General features: G+C 43.0%; 1 protein-coding gene across 5 annotated transcripts; it reads left to right on the top strand.

The window, feature by feature from the left end:
- The first annotated feature begins 3,412 nt into the window (after positions 1-3,412).
- On the top strand, positions 3,413-21,190 carry CNBP (CCHC-type zinc finger nucleic acid binding protein). Of its 5 annotated transcripts, none has more exons than XM_069206642.1 (5): positions 3,413-3,987; positions 10,047-10,187; positions 10,315-10,377; positions 13,697-13,895; positions 20,193-21,190. In XM_069206642.1, exons 2-5 carry the CDS (start codon positions 10,064-10,066, stop codon positions 20,308-20,310), a joined length of 504 nt encoding a protein of 167 aa, XP_069062743.1. In that variant the 5' UTR covers positions 3,413-3,987; positions 10,047-10,063; the 3' UTR covers positions 20,311-21,190. The 5 variants fall into 5 exon arrangements, with proteins under 5 accessions (XP_069062743.1, XP_069062742.1, XP_069062740.1 ...); XM_069206641.1 differs by having other exon boundaries at positions 3,418-3,596; XM_069206639.1 differs by having other exon boundaries at positions 3,419-3,592; positions 10,315-10,376; positions 13,684-13,895.
- The last annotated feature ends 309 nt before the right edge of the window (positions 21,191-21,499 follow it).

Below are 21,499 nucleotides of genomic sequence, written 5' to 3' on the forward strand. Positions count from 1 at the left end.
TTTGATTCAAGGAAGTCAACACAAACAACTAAAGTTAAAGTAGGTGATTGGGTACTTATTCGTGGACCTTTGAACAAAGGGAGAGGCATGAATAAATCTAAGCCTGTAAGAGTGGTTAAAGTGTTCAACAATGCGATAAGAACAGAAGATTCTAGGATGTGGAATCTTAATCGGGTGGTGGTTCTCAAATGTAATAAGTTTAGAAAGACTCTTAATGATAGTTTGGTTAATTCTGTTTCACCAATATGTTAATTAGAACAAATGTATGTAGCAATGTTGTTTTTTCTTGATACTTATTCTTGAACAAATGTATATAGCAATTTTTGTTTTACTTTTAGTTCTTATTGTTTTTGTTTTGTTTGTTAGTTGATAAAAGGGGGAGGTGTGTAGTATGAATGAGAGAATAGTAAGAGAATCCTTAGTAGTGTAGAACTGGGTGAGGTCATAGAACTGTGGGATGTGATGTAAGAGGCTGAGACAGTGAAGCTGGCAGTTGGATGCTGTTTGGATGGGACCTCTGTCATTGGAATAAACTTATATTGGATTACATCTTTGGCATCTTCCTTTCATCTTGGAGCAACATACTTGATATGACACCCCCCCCTTGCCTGCCTCCATCGCTGAAGAGATCCCTTGGTCTCCCATTGAAACCTATTGAAAACCCGATGCGTGTTTGCACACCGCACCCGGCCGCCCCAGTGCCGCTGAGGGTGCACTTTTTGTGCTGACTTGTGTCCCCCCCGGTGCCCTACAAAACCCCCCTGGTCTGCCCTCCGAAGACGCGGGTACTTACCTGCTGGCAGACTGGAACCGGGGCACCCCCTTCTCCATTGAAGCCTATGTGTTTTGGGCACCACTTTGAACTCTGCACCTGACCGGCCCTGAGCTGCTGGTGTGGTGACTTTGGGGTTGCTCTGAACCCCCAACGGTGGGCTACCTTGGACCCCAATTTGAACCCCGTAGGTGGTTTACTTACCTGCAAGAACTAACATTACTTTACCTCCCCCAGAAACTGTGAAAATTGCAGTGTCCACTTTTAAAATAGCTATATGTGTTTTATGTAAAAAGTATATATGCTATTGTGATTATTCAAAGTTCCTAAAGTACTTACCTGCAATACCTTTCAAATGAGATATTACATGTAGAATTTGAACCTGTGGTTCTTAAAATAAACTAAGAAAAGATATTTTTCTATAACAAAACCTATTGGCCTGGAATTGTCTCTGAGTGTGTTTTCCTCATTTATTGCCTGTGTGTATGTACAACAAATGCTTAACACTACTCCTTTGATAAGCCTACTGCTCGACCACACTACCACAAAATAGAGCATTAGTATTATCTTTTTTTGCCACTATCTTACCTCGAAGGGGAACCCTTGGACTCTGTGCATACTATTCCTTACTTTGAAATAGTGCATACAGAGCCAACTTCCTACACTCCCTTATTGTGATAACTCCGTTTTGGACCTCACAGGCATGGTTTCCAATGACTTTGGAACTTGCTTGCGACGTTCCATTCTTTCTTTCTGCCAAGGAGAGTCTGCTAAAAGATGTAGATGGAAGAGTACATCCTTTTGAACAGGCAGGGACTCTGAACCTTCTTGCCCGGAAAGTGTCAGATGACCTAGTGAGATGTCAGGCCTTTCGGTAAGAGCTGCGGAGCTCCTCGAAGAGTCTTGGGCTCCTAGAACTCGATATAGCTACAAAAGGAACCTTTAAGATTTGTTTTTGTTGGTGCTTGGAAAACGGACTTGGATCCCGCGGAGCACCTATAGCTGCCCTGGTTAACTTTCTAGTGATTCAGTTTGATAAGGTCCTAAGTTATAGGACTATTAACTGTTACATATCTGCTATTTCTCCAATTCACAATATGGTCAACGGTAAGAGTGTGGGGAAAACTGTTTTGGGTTGTTATGTTCTCAAGAGCATTAGGTTAGGAAGACCCTTAGACCAAAGTATTACCCTCTTTAGGATGTAAATGTAGTACTTTCCTTGTTCTCAAGTTCACCAGTTAATAGGTATCTAGAAAATAATTAACTTTCTATGAAACTGGCTTGTAACTTATGTTTAATTTCTTGTTGTAAGATTTCAGATGTCAAGGATTTAGATGTAATAGACTTTACAATCCATTTGGGGTCATATTTGAAATTACCAAAAGAACAAAGACAATGTCCAGCACCATCTTCTACCCAAGGTTTGCTGCATGCAAAAAGTTGTGCGTAGTTGAATGCATAGGGGTGCAGGATTCACTTACGATTTAGTTTAGACCCGTTGGTGTCAATCAGTTTCTAATTTCATTTGTCAAACCCTATCATGGTGTTTCCACAGCCACTATTGTAAGATGGGCGAAATGTATTATGCAAGAGGCAGGTGTGGATTTACAAAAATTCCAAGCACATTCCTTGAGGAGTGCTATGGCTAGTTAAGCCTTATGAGAAGGTGCAAGATTAAAGCATATTATGAAAGCGGCTGATTGAGCTAGTGCTGCTACTTTCGCAAAACACTACTGTAAACCTATTAAGCACATGTTGAATGTCCTGACCGAGAACTACCAAAATCCATAATGGTAACCTCTGGTCCTCTAATGAAATTGCGATTCTTAAAGTTTTAATGTCAAGAGAATCGCTATTCTCAGTAAAGAAAGAGAAGCATACTCCGAAGCCTCCAGTTCAACGGCAATCAAGATTAAAAAAAAATAGAAATAGGGGGAAAAGTTTTATAAGACGAACAGAAACTAAACTGTGATACTATAGCCATATATTGGAGACAGTTAAAATCTATGAAACTTGCCAAGCAGTGGACAGCAGAACGGAACGAAAATCATGGGACTCGCTTGTTTACGAAATGTAATACACTATTATTTGTTATACATCCAAAATAATCGAGATTTACATTTTTAACGCTCATTACAAAATGTTCAACGTATCGAATTCAAAGATAAATTAGTGATGACGAATACATCTTTATTTCACAAGTCTAACTTTAATTATGTGTTTTTTTAATTGAAATGTGAACCTTGATAGTAGCATGATAAACTAGTATTTTTTCTATGTTCTGTAAAGTCTACATTGACAAATGAAATCGGCGCCGGAAAAACGTAGAGGAAGCCTCCATCCTGATCGAGGGGAGAATCAAGAAATTTGGCAATAAATCCGAAGTTGTTATAAAAAACTTGCACCGATATAGTAAGTTTAGTATTCACATATATAAACATTTTAGAAGGTGCCTGGCTGCCGGGCGCAACTGTGATAAGACAGCAGGATCTCCCTAACAATTCTTATGGTTTAGTCCGAATACATCCCTGTAGAAGGAGTTCTCGGCATTCTTTGGGTTGGACGTATACCATTGCTGATTGGTCAAGACGTGACGGACGTAGTCCGTTCGTTTTGGAAGATCATTGGTCAGGTCGCAGCAATTGGAGCTGCGTGCAAAGCGGAAGGGGGGTCAGGGGGAAGGGAGAGGGCGAGAGAAGGAGGAGGCCCGTGGGAGCCAGGGTGTCGTGTGCAAACCCGCGTGTGGCGCAGCGGAGGAGGAGGAACCGAAAATAAACAGGGGGAACGGAAGGGAGGAGGCGGCAGGAGGAGGTCGACGAAGTAGGTGAGCCGTACACTTGGGACCGGAGAGCCGGTGGTCTGTCTAGGCTACAGGCACTGCGCCGTCGCAGTCAAAGAGGTCAGGGAGGCGGGAGTGAGATGGTGGCGCGCGTCTGGGCCTTCCACTGCGTCAGGCCTGGCGCGCGCTCAAGCCACTGTGGGCGGTGGAGGGAATATGGCGCGCGAGACAGCGTTGCTCATCGGGGCAGAGAGAAAGCCCATCACCACGTGAAGACAGACTGGCGGTGGCCGTGACACTGCAGCCGCCTATGTCAGTCCTCCTTTATGAGCTGCTGCATGAGGTCAGAGGACGTCCTGGGCCCTTACTGCCGCCTCTCCCGCCAGCTGTTGCTCGTGCTCGGCTGGGGACTCAGGGCACCGGACCGACCCCTGCAGTGAGTATTGAAGGCCAAGGATGGTGCGGGAGGCCCGGGTGTCGGTTATATCTGTTAGGCATGGGTCTAGGGAACACGTACGGAAAAAGAGGGAGGCCAATCTGTGATCTTACCTACCACGTGACAGTACAGTGGGCCTTACCGCCGCACCTTTGCCCCCCTTGCTGTAACTTGATTGTTCATTGTATTCATATCAGCAACACTTTCACCTGGGCATGGTCTGTACGTATCTAGTTCGCCAATTGTATGTGTTTTGGCAATCGAAAGGAAGCCGCACTTTCACTTCTGAAGTGTGCCCTTGAGCATTATTGTACCTTAATAATTCTGTTTTCATTTTATATTTGTAACGTAAATCCTGACAAGCCATCGTCGATTTATTTTCATCGGACTCCACCCAGCATTTTTAAGTGTTGCGGTTTTATTGGACTGCATGTCCCATGGGCCTCCTTGCCTTGGGTTCTGCTGGACACATGTCTCGTTGCACGTGGCCGCCCGTGGACATTCCCAAATAAGGGCACGGCTAGTTTGACAGCTGGAGAAAGACTGCCAACCCAGTTTAGTTATCTTGTTGATTTTAGTAGCAAGTGCTTATTGGTGATGTGTGAGAATGGACCCTCTTAGACAAATGCAAATTTGAACGGTGTAGATTAAGGCACTGAGAGTAAACGCTGTCATCGGTTAAATATTCCTTTTGTATACCAAGCCACCTCCTATTCCAGTAATGCTGTTTTTCTGTAGGTTAGGCATGGGTAGGTCATCAGGGACGTTTGGACCTTCCAGATATTTCGTACATCCACGCGTTTGGGTTGTGTGTTGTTCAGGATTAATAATTTGAAGGTCCACCAATGAAAAGGCGAAATAAAAACAATCCCATTAGAATCAACTAGGTAAAATTTGAAACTGTGTGGTCCTCTAAAGTTCCACCTACGTGATAGACTTTAATTCTTCGTGTATGATGTTTGTGACTTAAGACTATTAAGTGAAAAACATCACATTCAACCGCTAACATTTGCAGTTAGTAGTTGAACTGACATCCTCACAAGACTAAACGCGTCCAGCTCTACAGTGAGTACAATAATGTACATATTTTTATTCATTGCATTTTGATGTCCAGCATACACATTGAAGTCAAGATGTTAGGCTTTGATATTTTTTGTGTCATGTCAGTTAGCTTACTTTGCACGTAATTTTCTAAAAAAGGCTCCCTATGACTTACAAATGTATGTGCACTGCTACACGTGCACTGTAAACCCCAATGCCAAATAATGGGTGAAACAGCAGATAAAGTACATGATGGCAATACCAAGTGTCAAAATGCACTTGAAAAAAAATATCTTCGGCAACTTTCAAAGCAGTGCTGATCAGATTAGTTCATACATTATAGGAGCCCCATGCCTCCAACTGTTTTTTTTGTAGTAGAATCTCACGCCTCCAACTTTTTGCAGTAGACTGTCAAAGGGGATTAAAAAAATACACAAGGCTAAATAAACCTCAGGGCATCCCTCACAAGACATCCCCCAACATACATCCCCCAACATACACTCTATGCTCCACCGTTAACCATTGCAAAGGTTATCTTTGAAAATCATCTAGGTATTGTAGTACATGATGATTACTGCATCATCTTGGTGGATTCCACATGTCCTTTATGAACAGTGATGGCCAGGAGTTCACAAAAAATAGTCCATGTTAAGGTCGCACTACCCAAAGATAAACAATCTAGAGAGATTAAAGATTGGCAACAGAAATACAAACAAAACTAACCTAGTCACAAAATTATCCCACAACTATTATTTTTGATTGGCTATTCTCGGCAAGACTGAAAACAACCACTTGCCTGCTGACGCTCCATTGACAATTTCATAAAACATTGAGTGACCCCAAATTGGTCTGGCCTAACTGGGACAGAGTAGTATAAAAGATTTGTATTTATTTTTTAACCAGCACTTGCTGCAGTTCTTTGTGAGATAATTATTTCAAGTTTAAATTCTTAAGTGTTATGGTGGGAAGGGAATATTCCCTGCATGGTATATGGGTGTATTTTCCTGCATCGAGTGCCCAGCTGCCTGGGAAACTGGTATCCTGAGTTTTATTTTGGCCGTGGTTTCACTCTGAACTATCAAGCATTCTCAGGCTTAGGCCTGTCCCTGACAGCTTTGGTTCCTGGACCTGTCCTCTGACGTAGAGTGGTCACAGCAAGCCTGCCATCCTAGTAGATAGTGGGCTACTGACTGTTCTGGGTGTAGCATATAAAGCAGTGTTTCCAACTGTATTTGTGAATCTTTACTGTGACCAGACTTTATATGTGTCAGTGTGTCTCCTGCTGGCCATTCTGGCACACGCTGGAGGATGAAGACAGCAACAGATTGCAGAAATGATGGGAGGGTGGAACTGTAGTTTTCTGTTGGGCATGATAAGAACGTTTCTAGGCCTGCCTTATTGTGTGTCACTGATTATCTATATGTCATCTGCTCTAAAGTAGACATTTCACGCTTCATTGTGCTTATTTGACGAGTGCTTCTCCTTGGAGCCATCCTGCTGTGTCACCTGTGAGAAGTATCAGTTTACACAAAGGTTGTGTCTAGAGAAGCCTGAGAAGGACACAAAAATAAAATGAGCCAGATACACGTCTTCTGTAATTTAAAACAGTGTGTCCACACCTCCTGTCTGGGGGAAAATGTGTGTAAATAGCATCCAAGTCTCTCCAATTTATTCTAGTCCCAAGTTCTTTTTGACCAAAGAAGGGAGTGCTCTGCAGAGGCTTGAAAAGCTGCTGTGTAACCAAGGCTAGTGTTTTCCCGACAGGCGGCTCCATGGTTGGGGGTGATGCACTTTCTGCTGGATGATCTGAGGTTCTTCCTAATGTCAAGGAATCTGCGTGCTGACATAGGGGAAGGATTGTGCCTGACCCTTCCAAGATGTGAGACTGGATTAGAAGCCCCCTTTGTTACTGGTGTGAGGAATGCTTAGACAAGGTAGACCTCATTGGAGCGTGAAACCAGAAGTGACCAGTCATCAGAATAGAGCTCCCTGTTTCGTTGTACAGGCTTGAGAACTGCCTCCAAGACGTAGTCATATGGATTGTGGCTGTCTCCTTTGTCAGCTGCTGTGAGTGGGGAGCTGGTGCTGCTAGAAGGGAGTCATGTTGCTGCTGAGTGGAGCTCAGTCCTGGAGGAAACACAGCTACACGTCACTGTTGAGGGAACCAGTGCTTTAAATGGGCATGTACGGAGTACCGGCACTTTTTTTTTATTTGGTGAGGGAGAGTACCTGCACTTCTTAAAAAACAAAAAATACTTTTAATCGGGGAGTACAGGCACTTTTATTTTTCCATTTCAAGTACTGGAGGGAACCCAGGTGATCTGGAAGGCCTCAACTAATGAAAAAAAGCTGTCCCGCACTATACCACTTCCTCACCACCGTTTGCAAAATACTTGCATTTTGCACCTGAGTGGAATCCAGTCAGGCTGGGAAGCTGCAACTGCATGTTACAGCTGCTGCAATTTGGATGGGTGCCTGAGAAGCTGTGCAGAGACCCTTGGACCTGCTATGTGGCAAATGTACATTAAGCCGAGAGGCTGCTGTGAGGACAGAAGGGCATGGGTATGCCATTCACATCACCAAACTTGTTGAATCGCCGCACATGCACTGCAAGGCTTCAACTGTGACTGGCGCAAAGGACTGAGCCTCTTTCGGGAGAAAGCTGAGTCTAGCACTTATGACTTTCTGCCCAATTTAAAACCGGGGTAAGAATTATTGGCTGAGTTTCACGTCTAAATCCAGCGGGGGTGAAGTGAATAGTGGTCTAATCTGCACCCGTGCCTAAATCGTGTCTCTGACATGGTTTATGAAAGGCTAACTGCTACGGCCACCTGGAAGGAGAAAATACTACTGAAGGAGGAGCATGTATTGCACTGAGAACACCCCGGTGTAGAATTTAATTTCACTGTGTGCTTACAGAACTTGCTTTTTCTAAGAAGACATGCATAGGGTTGGACATAAAGTTATTGTGCCTATTGGCTGATTGTGTTCTGAGCTCTTGCCTCCCTCCACTCTACTCCCCTGAGAAACGTTGGCCTGCGTGTCCTTGTTACGCTCAGAGTCGGGCATCGTCAGAGTTGTGTATTGTCCGGTTTGTAGTACCATTGTAGGACGGTCCCATTGGCAAGGTTGGGGCACAGTCGCACACGGCAATGAAAAGTCTTTGGTTTTTTTAAGGGGTGGTCTTGCAAGCTCTTTTTGGAATAGTTTGCATCTGTATGTGACTTTTGCATACAACATTTGTTATGGCAAGCTCTGCGCTCACCTGCCTAAAATAACTTACTGGTTCCCCTCCTTCTCAAGTTGCATATTTTCTCACTGATATGTAAAATATCGAGTGCAAGTGACAACTGAGGAGGGCTGACAAGATGAAATTACCAGAAATTGCCCGCCTTGCTCTTTTTAAATACGGCAGTCCATTTTTTTTATTTTTTTTACAATTCCAGATATATTGTAAGCAAGACAGTTGAACCTCGAACGGACATTGCAACCAGTCATATATCACTGATAAAATGTTAGTAAATGTCCGTAAACTGGTGTATAGGTTCGCAATTCCTGGTAACTTTGAGGTTCACATGTTGCTCGTCGTTTGTCACCAAATATACATTGAAGCAATCCTTCACTTGATCTCACAGATTATAATTAGTCCTTGCCATAGTCTCCCGGTTGCACTACTGACAGCTGTCTGAGATCATTTTACCCAAAAATATGCAAACGATTTGTAGGTAGATTGCTCCATGGACAAGGAACATTACAGTGGAGACGCATGAAGACATTCCGGTGTATGTCTCCTCAAATGCTCACAACAGGATTTACCTTGCAGCTTTTTTATTGTGGTTGCACGGTTTACCTTCCTTCCTCAGTGCTTGATTGGAGAATCGTAGTTCCATGGCAACAATTTCCCCCTCGTGGCTGGCAATATTGGTCTACTCATGCAACATCATTATTCACGTCATTCCGCTCAACATTTTTTTTTTTATCATATATATATATGCCCTGTGGGCATTCTTGATAATGGTGCTAATGCATTTTTGGCTCAGTCCTAGTTGCAAATATTTGAAACAAGCATTGTGTTGTATTCCTGACAAAATAGGTGCCTCTTTTGAGCGGCTTAGAATGTAAGCCCAAATCGGATACAGATCTGCCTCTCTAGTTCAGCATCTTTTTGCACATTGTCTCCTTTCATTTCGGTCATGGAACATAGCTGTGTTGGCTGCTGTATCCTGACAATTCATATACTGCACATGCTTACACGTCCTGGATTAATCCAAGTAAATGTGGCTTATAAAAAGCATTTAAGAATTTTACGTCCTTGCATAACATCCCAATGATTGAGGTAATCCAGACTACTTCATAGTACACGACCTGTTTTGTCTTTATGCGGTTATGTGTTTAAGAATTGTTTTAGAGCGCACAGGGTGCGTCTCAGAATGCCGAATACTGCATCCTAAAATAAGATTTGTAGGCAGACAACTGATTTGCACTTGTCAACTTGTTTGACGTACCCACGGTAGAGGCTTTTTAATGCAGATGCGAAAGTTGTGACCAAATGGATGTTTTGTCTCGTCTTCATCAGTTTAAAGGTTAACATCGAACGTAAAGCATACGCTTATAACAGCAAGGGCGAGTTCTTGCATCACTTGTTTTTGGGCAAATATTTGCAAATATTGCAAAATGCTGGATTGACTATTAGGTTAAAACACCCCCTTTGACCAAAGCCAATTACTTTTGCCCTTGTTGAATTTCTGGAAGGTTTGTATTACTCAACCCTCCAGCTCCTTAATTTAGAGTGTTGAGGAATGTATGCGCTATGGAAAATCAGTTTCAGTGGTGGAGCTCGTCTAGAAAACTTGCTGCAACACTGAATTTGTTTTAACTAGTCTAATTTTTTTTTCCCTAGTTTTCCTCACGTTTGCCCTTGTCTGTTCTGAAGAGTGTACTTTTAAGTTTTTTTTAGGGAAATAGCAGTGTAAAATACATTTGTCTCTATACCAGTAACACATTTCTTAATATTTTAGTTCTTCTAACTAACACCATGAGCAGCAACGAATGCTTCAAATGTGGACGTTCAGGTCATTGGGCTCGTGAGTGCCCCACTGGAGGTGGCCGAGGGCGTGGTGGACGAGGCCGTGGCAGAGGTGGCTTTACTACCTCCAGAGGTAATTTCAAACGACAACATGTAGTTCTTATAATTTGAGTTAAATTTTATTTGAAGCATCTTGTTCAATAGTTCCTCCATGCTCCTGTTTTAAGCACTTGCTGATGTGTATCATTTTTTTCTTCTAGACATATGCTACCGTTGTGGAGAGTCTGGTCATCTTGCCAAAGATTGTGAACTTCAGGAAGATGGTAAGTAGAGTTTAATTTCCCCAGTTGCAACTGAAGGCGTGGCTAGTGATTTAAGCATAAGATTTAGTCTGAATTGTGAATAGCTAATCCAGCCATTGATAATTTGAAGTAGTAGAGTATCTATTTCTTCATATAAATCACAGGAAGAGTCTCGGAGCAGGGAACTTGTCTGTGGGACGTGGTGCGGAGGTGGAAGCCTATGGAAACACCAGCTGGGAAGGAGGATAGGTGTAGATGAGTAGCTCCTTTATAACCGAAATTGCGTTCTGATAAATAAAAGGCAACTCAATTGAGCGCAAGTGTTAACAATAAGCCACATTTTGTGATTGTACTATTTGAAAGGTGTGGAACGTTTCAAGAGGATGAGAAAAAATGAGGACAAACTTGTTGTGAGTAGCAGAAGGAAGTTAGAAATATGGGGGAGGGCGCTTGAGTGGAGTTGCATGGTCATGTGCACTTGGAGTGGTCAAGTAAGATGCACAGTCTGACTTGCATTGTTGGTACAGCTTGTTTTTAGTGTGGACTGTGGCAAGAGTTAGTGTTGTGCATGAGGTTCAGGTAATGCTCTAGTCATGCCATAGGGAAGTTGAAGGTGCACTCAGGTTTGGCATTTAGCAAAGGTATGGATGACTGATAGTTGCTAGTGCAAATGCTTATAATTATTTTACAGATTTAACGTGGTCAGTGACTAAGGTCCCTCGAGTCTGCACTGATGAGGGTAGGTGGACTTAGACATTACCATATCTAGAATTATGCAGCCACTGGAGACAGACGGAACAACAAGGAATAAAACACAACACACTGGTTGGGTCTGTTGTGTTCCCAGGAGTGGAGAAGCTAGACTACTCTCCCCCGCCCCCACCACCAATCACACTTGTGTCACTGGGAGCCCAATGTGTAGGCATTAGTCCGCACTTGTGGATGGGAGGCAGTTTACAGAGGTAAGCTGGGTAGCAGAAACATGGGTGCAATAAAAAATCAGCAAGCAGATCTGATCATTTCAGAGCAGATCGTAGCTATATCACACCTTCACTTGGAAGATGCTTCCACTGTCACATTGGTAGATGGTATTTTGGTTAAATCCAGGAGTAATAAAGGTGCAATCCACTGCTGCATTGAACAAACCATTTAGAAGAAAGCTGATAGTCTAACAGAGACGCGGCAGACCAAAGATTGAGCGTAATGGTAGTTGTCCTTTCCAGGTCTCCATGGAGCTACCAGGGAAAGTAACACAGGAAGACACTTCTACCCTCAATGCCCTTTGCCCTGGACTCCCTGGGAGGAGAGGATAAATTGCTTAGTGAGCGCCAGTCAGCAGGAAAGTTGGAGTGGGGGGGGGGCATTTTTTTTAATGCTTGGTGATGTGGTCCCTTAAGGCCAATAATCAATCTGGGGCTTGAGGTGTGCAATGGGTATGTGTGTACAGGGCATGAAGACAAGCTTAAGAAAAACAAGCATTTGCAATGCAGTGGGTCTCACGTTTCCTCGAGTTAGAGCTATTCACATTGTAAATAATTCCTAGCTGGACTCTTCTTGCCACAGAAATTGAAAATGAAAAGTAAAACAGTTGACAGAAGCAAGCAGATTGAAAGCGCCACTGCCACCATGAGCGTGAACGCAAGAGTTATTGGCTACCTGTGTGAATGTTTAGAAAGGATCGCAGCTGGGATGGAAGACAAACCGAAAAAGATGGAGGAGGGGCCATGACACGCTGTAACAGGAGGAACCGTGACTTAGTGTGATGCGCAACAGAAATGTTTACTTAGTTAAATCGCCTGAGTAGGAAACTCTGAACACAAAGGAGGGCCATTTCACAAAATGCACCAATAAAAAATTCAGCATTTAAGACAAGTACAACAAAGAATGAATAGCAAGAGTGGGCGTGGTTAAAAGCCCACAGAGAGATTACAACCGGCTTGAGCGCTTGCCCGCTTAACCCTAAAAAATAAAGGAAGAAATACAAAAAAGTAGCAAGCGGAAAGCGTTTTGCCCACAAACCCTAAATTAAAAATAAAAAGCACATTCAATCTCAGTATTGCTGACCCTCCCTGCCATCCCTGTCAGTATGGACCATGGACGTTTCATTGTCCCGATACGGGCTCTTGATATTTATACATTATGGTAACTGAGCAATAATGCCTTCCATGTCCTCGTAAAGCATCTGATGTAATCAGCGATCAAGATTCACTCTAAGAACTACTGGAGTGACATTATTTGCAGTCAAAACGTTCTCATTAAAGTTAGTAACAATAACACTGTTTTTAGGCGCCTGCTGACCTATTGATGTGCTTAAGATATGACTGGTACTTTTTGTTTTGAAACAGTAGAGAAAATGTATGTTATAGTTGTATTTTTCTCAGATTACATTTATTATGAATTTGCTCTTAAGACTGGTGAGGGGAGAAGGGATAGATGTTGACATGTTACACCAATGTTATCCCAGATGTTAATATCGGAACCTTTGCCCACCTCTAATATATCTTAAGATGAACTACCACATGGAAGATCCAGAGGTATCTCTTCACAGGACATCGGAGTGTGTTTTTGGGGGTTATAATGACAATACAAAGCCCCTCTTCTCTACTTCATAATGTCTATTTATTTTTGAGGTGGTGTGAATTGTCTTTCATAGACGTCTTTCCAAGGAAAACAGTGGAAACTTGTTCGAGTCCCCATCTGATAAGTTAATGTTGGACTAGAAGTAGAGTTGCAGATCTTGTTCTCTACAGGGATAGTACTAGCCAAATCTCTCCCCGTGTCTATATAATCGGATTTGCTTCTTGAACTCCTCCTTCCCCGCCCCAGTCCAAATAGCAAACGAAAAACATTTTTAAATTCACATCATGCTTGGGAGTGCTGTAGTCATTAAAATGTTGATTTGATAATCCTGTTGAGAAACGCATTTTATTCATATTTTATATTGGGACACAGTTAAAGTTTACCCCTTTAAGATTTAGGTTCCAATACCATCTCAGTCTCGTGTTTGTTTCACGTATTAAAACTACAAGTAACTAACTTTGTAATGGCATTTTCTCTTAAATGAGCAAATGCTTTTTTTTCTTTGCAAGGAAAAGGCATGTAAATGTATTGGATTTTTCTTTTGTTGTTAAGACACGTTTCCTCTTTACAAGCCAATCTTGATTCCTTTTATAATGAAAGAAGCTGAATTGGTTAGTTCATATTTCCGCACTTATGGCATGCTGGATTGTACCTTTGAACACGCCTTAAGGTAACTTGCTATGTGTTGAGTTTCATGCCCGGATCTATTCAACGCGTAGTAAAAGTGGTTTGTTTTTTCGCACTGTGGCCTTTTTTGTAGCCTGCTACAACTGTGGCCGGAGCGGCCACATCGCCAAGGACTGCAAGGAGCCCAAGAAGGAAAGGGAGCAGTGCTGCTACAATTGTGGAAAACCAGGCCATCTGGCTCGTGACTGTGACCACGCAGATGAGCAGAAATGTTATTCTTGTGGGGAGTTCGGACATATTCAAAAAGATTGCACCAAAGTGAAATGCTACAGGTAAAGTTTTTATATAGGGACCTAATAATAGAGTTAACTAAACAGTTGAGCAGCCTATCAGAAATCATTAACTTGCTTTGCAGAATAAACTTTGGAGTTGGCTTCAAGTTCGAAGGGAAACTGGGAAGGTGGAATAATTATTAAACGCGCGTGTTTGTCAATATTATACATTTTGCTTTTAAATTTGCAAGGTATTTAAAGTAGTCTTAGATTTCTACTGTCATTCTAATTTTTAAAATGTTGTGTGGATTTTCATTGATCTGGAACTGGCGAGTTAATAGTGCACTTGTGCATATTGACCTTCTTGTTTTGAAAAATAATTTTCTGGAGAAACTTTCCCTGCCACCCCTGATTAAATATGTATGATGGTTTCCTTCTACTAATCCTTCAGGTCTGTCTTTTATCAGTATTACATTTATGTTTCCCCTTTGGCAGCTTACCTGCAAAAGGTGAGTGACTAGCCACAAGGTTACACGCTTGTGGGTTTTCTCTGCGTGTGCAGGGTGGTCCTGCCTTAAAAGGTCCCTATTTCACCTTTAACCCTCACAAAAAAAATGCAGCACTCTACAAATCCTCCTTACGTTACATTTAGTGGTGGTGGGGGAAACAAGAAACCACCGTACTGGAATAAATGTAATCATTGCATGTGCACTTTGCGACCATCAAGCTCTACATTCCTGATTCTGAAAATGTTTTGAGATTTGCAGTCGTTTAGATACCACTTATTTCTGCAAAAAAAAAAAAAAGTTTGTGTTCGAAACTGTTGTTAAGCTCGCATGCAGATTTCTTTACGTTATAGGAAAGGCCATACCCCTTCCATCTCACTGCTTTTGGTAAACAACAGCAATGTGTGGTACTGTGTATGTTGCACTGGGCTTTCTGGGTTTGTTGAAGGAAACATAGCAAAAACCTTTCTGTTAGAAATTGTAATGGAAACATTCTAGTCCTAAATGTCAGATTTTTGGGTTTCGCTTGGCAGCTTTAAGTTGCAAAGTCTAGTTTCAAACTGTGGGAGTCTTCAGATCCTTTTGAATTGGAGGATGCTTATTGTTGTTTTAACAAACATAATAGAGAGGAAGCAATTGTGCCGCTGCATAGGCGGCAGTCCAGACCACCACGTGAGTGTGGCTGTCTTAAGACTGCCACACTCGTAATCAGGCCCTAACTCTATTGCTATCTTTGAAATGCATTATTATCTACTTTTATTATAATCTGCATCCAACGACTCGCATCATCACCATCACTTAATGCGTAACCCCACCACTCAAAGCCTGCGCTACCCTTACACTACCACCACCATGTTGCCCAACCCCTGTTCCTTACCACCGTCCTCAGTTGAATTGTCTAATAGAACTAGCAATAGACATTCCAAATGCTTTATCTTGTAAAATCCGCACAGAGCATAAATACACCAAACAAATGTGTTTTGTGGACTTGCCTTACTTATTAAAGTCTGTGCTCCCAGTCTTAAGGCCTGATTTAGAGTTTGGTGAACGGGCTACTCCGTCACAAACGTGATGGGTATCCTGTCTGCCGTATTATGATTCCCATGGGATATAATGGGATTGTAATACGGCTGAGGGGATACCGGTCACGTTTATGATGGAGTAACCCCATCCGCCAAACTCTGAATCAGGCCCTTAGGGAATGAGTTTGTTATTTTTTTTTTTTTTTTAAGTTGGACAAAAGTTGCACACACTTTGCACAGGTGTTCATTTACTTTTAAGAACAAGTTTATCAACCATGGCAGTATTGCTAAAAGAAAAACGTTCCTAGCTAACGTAAAGGAAAGTTTCAGTTCTATTAAGGGCACGTTATCAAAACTCCAGGTCCCATGATTTTAACCATAACAACCAATAAACCAATCACATCTCCGTCCGAATGTCCATATAAATGTCAGACGAGAGGAGTCCTTCCTCTTCTTCACTGTAGGAAGTTAAGTTCACGTGGTCTCAAACACACTTGGAATCGCCTCCTACAAGATAAGGGAGATACAGACCCAAACAATACAGGTGTAATCGTATGACAAGTTTGAATCCTTAATGCTGTTTGACAAACAGGAAAATATTACTACAACGCACTAAAGAATGTTTGCAAAATCCAGAACATCATAGAAATCACTTGTTTATATATGGGGACTCCTAACCAACCTGTAAATAGTCTTTCCAAGTAACTTGTTGAGCATACCCATCCTATCTGAGAAATAAAAACCCATTGGGTGTGTAATACTGAATCAGTATTAGGGAGGGATAATTCTGTGTCCTTAATAGAATTAAAACTTTCCTTCACGGTAGCTAGGAAATTTTTCATTCTGTCTCAGGACAGGAGGCCAGGATGATGCAAGTTCAAAGCTTACTCCCCACCAACGATGCGGCTTCATGTATAGGTTTGAAGTAGAACCTCTTGAAGACCGATTCAGATGACAAGTCCGCTGCATTCATGATGTCTTCCAATCTAATACCTATTGCTTTTAAAGCCATTGCCCCTCTGGTAGAATGAGCCCCATTAAGATGGATATCTACTCCTGCATCCACCATGATCCATCTTGCCTACTACCTGGCTATAGTGGGAGCAGTGACCACCTTGTATGGCTTCCTGACAGTAATCAGTAACTCTTTCTCCCGGAGGTCTAGATTCCTCCGTCATTTCCACATCTTACCACACAGTTTAGGATGCGAGTCAAAACTGGGATATGATACTGACCTGGTACTCGTCTTAGTTCTCCTGGAAATGGTAAATGTAACCCCTTCAGGGATGAAAACCCTTGCAGAGATAGCTAAGGCGCGTACACCTGAAGCCCTTTTGCAGGATATCGGGCACAACAGCATCGCCAATTTCACAGAGATTTGCTTTCTGGACAGAAACTGAGTATCCTACCATGAAGAGATGAAGTTGAGTACCTTATTGACATCCCATAATCCCAAGTATCTGGGTTCTGGTGGGCTAGACAATCGAAGTCCCTTGAGTAGTTTGCTCACCCAAGGGTGCTCACTGACGGGCAAATTACTGATTTGGTTGTGGCCTGCAGAAATGACCGATTGGAAGGAATTGATCATACAGTATGCCAAACCGGAAATGTACAGTTCTGCTAGGAAATTGACTACAAGAGTGGCGGGTGCCCCACAGGATCCACCTTCCTCTCCACACACCAACAAGCCCATTGGTTCCAGGCTGATTTGTATCGCTTGATGGTGCCCATGACTGTCTCATAAGTGCGTTAGCGTCTTGTGAAAGTTGGATGTTTTGCCAACTTCCCCTGAAATCCTCTATCCCATTAGGCTGAGATGACCCTGAGTCACCAACGGGTGTGGGCGTCTAGCTGGGTCCTGAAGGATCCCCATGGAAGCTGGAAGTTTGAGGGGGTGCCATCCATGAAAGTCCCCGAAGTGTAGGGAACCACGCTTGAGCTTTCCAAATTGGTGTGATCAAGGATGCCTTCTGTCTGATTTGGGCTACCACCCTGGAAATCAATAGGATTGGAGGGAATGCATATCCCTGGACTCCCGACCAATCCTGCAGAAAAGCATCCACAGCCGCCGCCTGAAGTACTTGGGGAGCTGAGTATTATTTAATCAGGATGCAAACAAATTCACTCAACAAGGTCTCCATCGATCCATCAGAGGTGGAAAAATCGCAGGCTCCAGCTGCCAGTCGCTGGAGTCATTCAGATATCTGGAGTTCCTATCAGCCACACTCTTCAGTGCTCCGGGAGTTACTCCGCCGTCACTGAAATCTGTTTCTGTAAGCGATCATGGCAGAAGGCCTTTGCCAGTTTCGCAAGGGCAAGGTGCGAGTGCCCCCTAGCCTGTTGATGTGTTGGACTGCTGATATATTGTCTAGTCTCAATGGGATACAGCCGGATACCATGTCTTGTGTCAGCGATTGGGTCGCGAATGAACCCGCTAGGAGTTCCAAGCAGTTGATGTGTAGGTTCAGCTCCTCCGGAGTCCAGAGATGTTCACCCCACCCCCATGGATATTTGTCCACACCTGCCCCCCCCGCCCAGTCTGCTGGCATCTGACTCGATCACCCAAGTTGCGAAGGGACCCAAAGATCGCTCTCCCGTTTCACACCTCCATGTGATCCAGTCACCATTGCATCTCTGATCTGATCTTCTGAACCCGGGAAGATACACTGTACTGATGAAGACAGAAGGCCCACTGTCTTTGCTATCTGCCGGAGGGAGATCCTGTCCCTCCGGATCACTCTGGATAATTCCTTCTTGATCTTGCTCGCTGGAAGTTTCAGCGTCGCTGACGTGTCCACCATAAATCCCAGGAAGGTGGATTGTGACAAAGGAGTATAGACTTCTCCCCGTTTATAACAAATCTGAGATCCTGCAGCAAGGCAATAGGTCATGTTCATGTAGATCAGCAACTGAGTACATGATTGGTCCATCAGAAGTATGTTGTCGAGATTAACCGTCTGACACCCTGAGTTCTCAGGTACTCCACCATCGGTTTCATCAACTTCGTGAAGCACCACAGTGCGGATGATAGGCTGATGGGTAGACACTGGAATTCGAAACTAGGTCCCGCCACTGAAATTGCAGAAAGCATCAGTGAGATGGGAAGATTGGGACCGTGAGGTAAGCATCCTTGAGGTCCAGAGGGACTAGCCAGTCTCCTTTTGCATAGAAGGTCCCTGAGAAGATGGATACCCTCCATCTTGAAGTGTCGGTAAACCACCCACTTATTGAATTCCTTGAGATTTATCACGGGTCGGAAGCCTTTGTCGTCCTTCTCTACCAGGAAGATATTGCTCAAGAAACTCCTATGTTGAAAGCTCATTTGAGTAATGGCCTCTTTGCCAAGAAGATGTATTTCCACGTTTGTCAATTAAGATTCCTGCAAATTGAATCTGATGGGGCGATGCCTCGTGTTGCATTGGGGTCCCAAAGAACTCTATGTAGAAACCTTTCACTGTCTCCAGCACCCAAGGGTCTGATGTTATCAGTTCTTAGTTCTCATGTATAGGCTTATTCTCCTCAGAATCCGAACAAAATCCCAAGGGCAGGGTTTGCTCGGTCCCCATACACGTTGGCAGCTTGCTAACGAAGCGATGTCAAGCGATTGTTAAAGCGAAAGCGGCGCACGTGCACCCTTAGCAGCCCCCCCCCCCCCAATATCACGTATGATAAAGTCAGCACGCACATGCGCGCTGACCTCATCAGAGTGCATGTCCCATAGCACTGGAAGCTTCCAGCACAATCCCGGAAGAGGAATGCAAAAGCATTTCTCTTCTGACTGGGAGGTGGGGCTGGGGAGGCATCAAGGGAAAGAAAAGGAAAGGCCTTTCCTTTTGATGTCTCGCAGCATTTCTGCAGCAGAAATGGCAACTAGACACCAGGTTTTTTTTTTTTTTTGGTTAGGCCATTTCTGCTGCAGAAGGTACCATTTATATCGGGAGACTGGGGGGAATGCTGTATGGAAGGACGTTTGTGGCTCCTCTTGAGTTCAAATGCGTGGATTATTTTTTTTTTCTTCAAATTTTGAGGTTTGCAGTGGATTCTGGGTAACAGTACCTGGTGAGAGCCCCACATGTCGCCCCATCTTAGATTACCCTAGGTGTCTAGTTTTAAAAAATGCACAGGCTTAGTAGGTTTTCATTGGTGCCGGCTGAGCTAGAGGCCAAAATCCACAGCTTGGCACTTACCAAAAAACACGCCTGCTTTCAATATAAAAATGTGATCTGTCCATGTTGCGTTTCTTGTCGTGGGCATTCGGCCTACCCACATTTTTAATTGTTAGGCGACTTGGGGGAATACAGAATAGAAGAACACGTGTTCTGACTACATTTTTTCCTTTGTCGTTCGTTTGTGGGGGTGGTGGTGGGTGGGTAGGGAGGGAAGGTGGGTGGGGGGGGGGGAATTTCTGATTGCTACTTGTCGCCAGCTCTGACGTGGCATGCCATTGGTTTCCTTGTTTTGGACGTGATGTGTCAATATCACCATCAATGTCTCTGGCACTGTTGCCCAACCTTGTTTTGCGATCTTACACAGCTTCCTGCTTGCAATTGGCTTGTCAAACTCATTAGCTTGAGCGCTTTCATGCAGAATGTTAGTAGGTTAGTCTTAAATGCATGATCCTTTTAATATTGCTGTTGGTTTCAAATTAGCATTTAATGCAAACGTTCCAACTGATTGTGATATTTGTAGGAATGCACTAATATGACTGTACCATTTTCTCTGTAGTTAGCATTTGATTTTAACCACTGGACAGATCAGAATATCTAGATCTGATCACAAATGCAGGTTTTGAATACTTTTTTTAAAATTTATTTTGTCCTATTTTGTAGGTGTGGAGAGACTGGCCACGTAGCCATCAACTGCAGCAAAACGAGTGAAGTCAACTGTTATCGTTGTGGCGAATCAGGGCACCTTGCACGGGAATGCACAATTGAAGCTACAGCTTAAATAATGTCCTTGTCGCCCCTCCTTTTTTTGATTGATGGTTGTATTATTTTCTCTGAATCCTCTTCATTGGCCAAAGGTTGGCAAATAGAGGCTAGTCCCTGGCCAGTGAGCTTCACTTGACGTGCAACATGAGGAAAGGGGTGGAAAAATCGACTTTCTGCATTTAACTACAAAAATGTTTATGTTTAGTTTGGTAGAGGTGTTGCGTATAATGCTTTGTTAAAGAACCCCCCTTTCCGTGCCACTGGTTAATAGGGATTGAGTGGGAAAAGTCGAGTCAGACGAGGAGACCCTCGCCAAGTTCCTTGGTAGTGAGCCTGTGCAAGAGGGGTTTAGGAAAACTTGGGGAAGTGTCTGTGAACTTCCATAAGTCATTTATTATTGCAATGATGGCCTTGGATTTACTGACTGCAACCTCTTCATAACATTAAGTGCATCTGTATATCGGGCCGTATTACAGTTCAAAGCAAGAGTGGGAGTAAAGATTCACATGCCTGTGAGTGACCACAAGAGAAAAATCAGGAATGAAAGTAAAATCTAATTTGGTTACTGAATGATAACTAGCATTGGAGATGACTGGTGCTCGCAGCAATGTTTTAAATGAAATATTCAGTGGAGTAAGGTAATCGAAACCATACATTAACACACCAGAAAAGATACAAAGAGCAGACTTGGAGCTATTAAGGAGTTAAAGAAAATGTGTTTTCACTGAAATCAAGATGTTATTTTTGTACACGATATCACTTAGACAAATGTTTGAGTTTCATTTGCTTGTAATCAGTTTTTAAAATGGGATGGTAAAAGCAACTGAAGTCCTAGAAAATAGAAATTTAATTTTAAACTATCAATAAAGCTGGAGGAGGAAGGGGAGTTTGAGTAAGTTCTTTGTTGGTGTCTGTTTTGTTATGAAAAACATGGATCTGCAATGTTCATATAGGGCATGAAAAATACTTTCCGCACACCATGACACAATAAATGCTGGCATACACTGGTACAAATTGACTTGGATATGGATTTTATATTTTGGATTGCATATTTAATGACTGGCGGTAAGAGTAAATGTATTTAAAGTGAGGTCTTAACTTTTTTTGTGCTATGGTATTTTAAGGGAGTGCAATAAGACTAATAATGTGTATGTTAAAGGTCACCTAAAGGCAGTTTATAAATCAAATCAAAAACATTTATAAAG

Source organism: Pleurodeles waltl, chromosome 9 (genome assembly GCF_031143425.1).
Source record: "Pleurodeles waltl isolate 20211129_DDA chromosome 9, aPleWal1.hap1.20221129, whole genome shotgun sequence".
NCBI lineage: Eukaryota > Metazoa > Chordata > Amphibia > Caudata > Salamandridae > Pleurodeles > Pleurodeles waltl.

Bases quoted from the DNA above. Each gene is read 5' to 3' on its own strand.
- CNBP (XM_069206639.1), top strand. From the start codon at position 10,064: ATGAGCAGCAACGAATGCTTCAAATGTGGACGTTCAGGTCATTGGGCT. The intron at 10,377-13,683 runs GGTAAGTAGAGT...TTTCGCACTGTG, and splicing joins ATTGTGAACTTCAGGAAGAT to GCCTTTTTTGTAGCCTGCTA. The intron at 13,896-20,192 runs GTAAAGTTTTTA...CCTATTTTGTAG, and splicing joins ACCAAAGTGAAATGCTACAG to GTGTGGAGAGACTGGCCACG.